Source organism: Ruditapes philippinarum, unplaced genomic scaffold (genome assembly GCF_026571515.1).
Source record: "Ruditapes philippinarum isolate M1 unplaced genomic scaffold, ASM2657151v2 ctg17080_1_1_1_1, whole genome shotgun sequence".
NCBI classification, from domain to species: Eukaryota; Metazoa; Mollusca; class Bivalvia; order Venerida; family Veneridae; genus Ruditapes; species Ruditapes philippinarum.
Genome location: NW_026853674.1, coordinates 14,288 through 18,148, shown reverse-complemented (window position 1 = coordinate 18,148; position 3,861 = coordinate 14,288). Strand labels below are relative to the sequence as shown.

General features: G+C 33.1%; 1 protein-coding gene across 1 annotated transcript; it reads left to right on the top strand.

Annotated features, from left to right (window-relative positions):
• The first annotated feature begins 14 nt into the window (after positions 1-14).
• Positions 15-3,861, top strand: LOC132737504 (endoglucanase A-like). Its single transcript, XM_060724800.1, has 8 exons — positions 15-219; positions 584-752; positions 1,220-1,331; positions 1,641-1,806; positions 2,107-2,251; positions 2,504-2,675; positions 3,269-3,462; positions 3,759-3,861. The coding sequence occupies exons 1-8, from the start codon at positions 142-144 to the stop codon at positions 3,782-3,784; spliced, it is 1,062 nt and encodes a 353-aa protein (XP_060580783.1). The 5' UTR covers positions 15-141; the 3' UTR covers positions 3,785-3,861.

Here is a 3,861-nt window from a genome sequence, read left to right as displayed (position 1 = left end):
ATTTACCTCATCATTTGGTTTACTATTTCAGCTGGTGACTGGGTAAAATTCAATCTTCCAATCTCGTCTGCTGTAGCCGTATTGGGCTGGGGTCTTGTGCAATGGGAGGATGCCTACAAAACAGCTGGGCAGTTTGACGCAATGCTAGACTGTATTAAATGGCCTCTTGATTTTTTCCTGAAATGTTGGAGAAAAAATGACAACGAGTTATATGGGCAGGTAACATGCACACGTTTTACTGACTTTTAACGAAAATACCGAAATCAAATATTTCTTTGTAGAGAAATAAGTATACAAAGCATACAAATCAATAAGGTTTAGAATTTTAGTCGCCAGACATCTGTTATTCAAAAATATGTCAATTTGGCAAAATGTCACAATTTGTATATTTACAAATATCAGATCTACATATTAGTATGTTGATACAATCTGTTTTAATCAACTGAGATAATAACATTATTTGAACTTTTCCCTACAATATTTATATTTAATTATCAATATTGATGACGGTACAACGTAAACATCTCTATAAATAATTAACAATATTGATATACTATTTATTTTCTTGTCCTGGCTAATTAAGGTTGGTAACGGTGGTATTGACCACTCTAAAATGATGAGACCAGAGGATATGACAGCATCAAACATGCAGCGACCAGCATACAAGGTGACCTCAGCTCGAGGAGGAAGTGATCTGGCAGGCAGTATGGTTGTGGCTTTTGCAGTTGGTTCTATGGCATTTAAGAATAAAGGTTGTTTTACATTTTGTCTGACATACACAAGTCAATTATCAAAATTAAAAAAAAATCACCAATTAAAATTGTAACAATTGATCCCTTAAAGAAACAACACGACATGTTTAGAAATTTTTTAATTTTTACAACCATAAAATCATTCAGAAGAGATGTTTATTTCTAGTATTGTGCCGTTAAAATAATTTTCATCAACTTTTGAAATGACTATTAATCTAATATCCACAGAGAAAGGTCTTGTCAAAACTATAAAATACCTTGTTTGTGTCTATGAATCGATAGTACGCTTTTCGTATTTTTTTCCGAAGAGACCGCCGTGTGGTCAACAAATGTAAGAATGTAAGTCATGCTCCCAGATTAAATTATCACGGATATCCATGAAGAAAAGAAACGTGCTATAATAACCTACGCAATAAAAAACAGTGATTAGAGCCATTAAATGTGACAGTGTCCTGTTTACTTTTCAGACCCTGACTACTCCGCAAAACTTCTTGACGCTGCCGAGTCATTGTATGTGTTTGCTGATAAATACAGGGAAAAATACACAGCAGAAATAAGCGACGCTGGCAATTTTTATAGGTAAAAAGAAAATGACATTGTAATTTTAATTCTTTTCTGGTCAATATTGTGTAAAAAGTACTCGACTTTTGGCATCGCAAACTAATAAGTGCGTAATATTGATGATGCTAATGACATTTAGAACGAGTTCAAACAAATATATTTTAAATGTATGTACAGGTTAAACGTGAAGCAAAAATAATAAGATATATATATGCATAGGCCGTTATTTTGCTTATCTACCAGATGAGCTCTATGAATATTGTTTTCATTAAAATGATCACATTTGTTTTTTAAAAAATCTCTAATATATATTTTTTACTAAATTAGTTCGAGCAGTTACGAAGACGAATTGGTTTATGCTGCCGCCATGTTGTACAAAGCGACCAACAAAGCTTCATACTTAACTGACGCGGAGCAGAAATACAACCAATTCAATTTTGATGGCAAAACACCTTGGGCCTTCGATTGGGACGATAAAACAATTGCAACAAAAGTAAGATATAGCTAGGCAATCATCTACAGCTCTTTTGCAACTTATCATACAATTATTTATCAACAAATAAAATAAATGATTCAAAATGAATAAAAATAACATAGTAGCATTTACAACAGCAAAATAGATTGATATAATAAATGCCTTTACCTATAATGCTATTACATGTAATTAAAACAAAAATGCGGCGCCCTGTTTTCAAATGAAAGCGACCAAATGAAAGCGACCAATAATATTGACCAATATATTGAGATTAAATTACATTTAATTGAACTGATAAGCATATGGAACTTCTTGCAGGTGCTTTTATACGAAGCAACGGGCAAAACTACGTACAAACAAGGTATACAGAACTTTTTAAACAGCTACAGTCCGCAAGGAAACGTGCAGTACACCCCTGGTGGACTTGCTTGGCGGTCAAAATGGGGTTCTCTGCGATATACAGGTAGGTACATGGCTAACAGATTTATTCACTTTCAAATAAGTACCGGTATTTGCAATTAAATGCAAATTTAATGAAGTAGTACTTAAATACCGGTAGGTTCTTAATAAACAATCGTTTGTATCGTACTAGATGAATATTATCATAAAATATATAATGTTGTATATGATCAACATTGTTGTAAAGTTACCAGATATAGAAGATTTAAGAATGATGGTTAGGTTAAATACTACATGACAGTTAACTTCTTTTCAGCAAACGTAGCGTTCATCGCACTTATGGCGGCTGATCTCGGGATAGATGCGGAGGCTAATAAGAACTGGGCTAAAGGACAGATTGATTACATGCTTGGTGATAATCCAAGAAGCTCTAGTTACGTTGTTGGTTTTGGAAACAATCCACCAAAGCAACCCCACCATAAATCCAGGTACTTCACAGTCCCAATAAAATAGATTTAAACTAAATCGTTACTTAACCTGGCGGGAGATTTTTCAATGAAAATATAGTTAAAGCATTCCAAAAGATCCAACACACGTGTTAGTAAATGACATCATTCAACTTACCCGTTGAACTTCAACAAATGATTTCCATTCTTCAAAAATGGTCGACTGCATCGGTAAATTTAGTTAATTTCTTGAGCTAATTCTGAAAGCTTTAATTTTATGTAATCTGGATTCATGAAATACATTGATTTTCACAGCGTTTTTTAAGTAAATATTTCTTGAAGCTATGTGGGAAGCATTTGTCCTAACAGAAATCAGTACTATTCTTAAACATCTAAAAGCAACAATAACATTAAAATTAAGCATTTATTAACCAAGTTATGCCCTTCTAACCTAGTTATACTGATTAAAATATTTCATAGTATGTAACGTTTGACTGATTACAGGTGTGCTTTGATTTCTCAATTTAGATACAAGAGCAGATCTCCAATGTTCGGTCATAATGCATTTCATACAATAAAAAACGCTCAAAATATAATGACGCTTTTTATTCACATACAAGTTGATAAATTTTCAGCACGTGCCAGCCGAAACCTGCAGCTTGTGATTGGGGTGTATTTTCTGACACTAGTAAGGCTAATGCTTTTGTCTTGTATGGTGCACTTGTGGGAGGACCAGATGCCTCAGATAATTACAAGGATGTGAGAACTGACTACATCATGGCGGAAGTGACGTGTGACTATAACGCAGGCTTCCAGTCTGCTGTTGCTGGTGAGAATTGAATACATGTATAACTTTTCCTTTAGTTTTGTCAATATTCGGAAATTAGTCCTGTAGCTATAGATATTGATTAAAAAGTGACTCGCCATGTTTTGTATTATTCAGACTTTTTTCAAATCTATAAGATCTACATATATAGATAATAATTAACACCGTCGCGTAAATATCTTAAATCTGTATGTAGCTTTATAAATTTTAAATGCAAGCTATTTTCAATCTTTGATAAATATATGTACCATATGGAGAGTGATATATTCTTAATCTCTCAGTCATTTATATTTTTTCAGGATTGGTTCATTTTAAAAACAAGTGAAGTGAAAGTGCAATACAGAAAACAAATTTCTAGAATTATGTCATAATATGTCTCAATAAAATATGCTGTACTGTAAA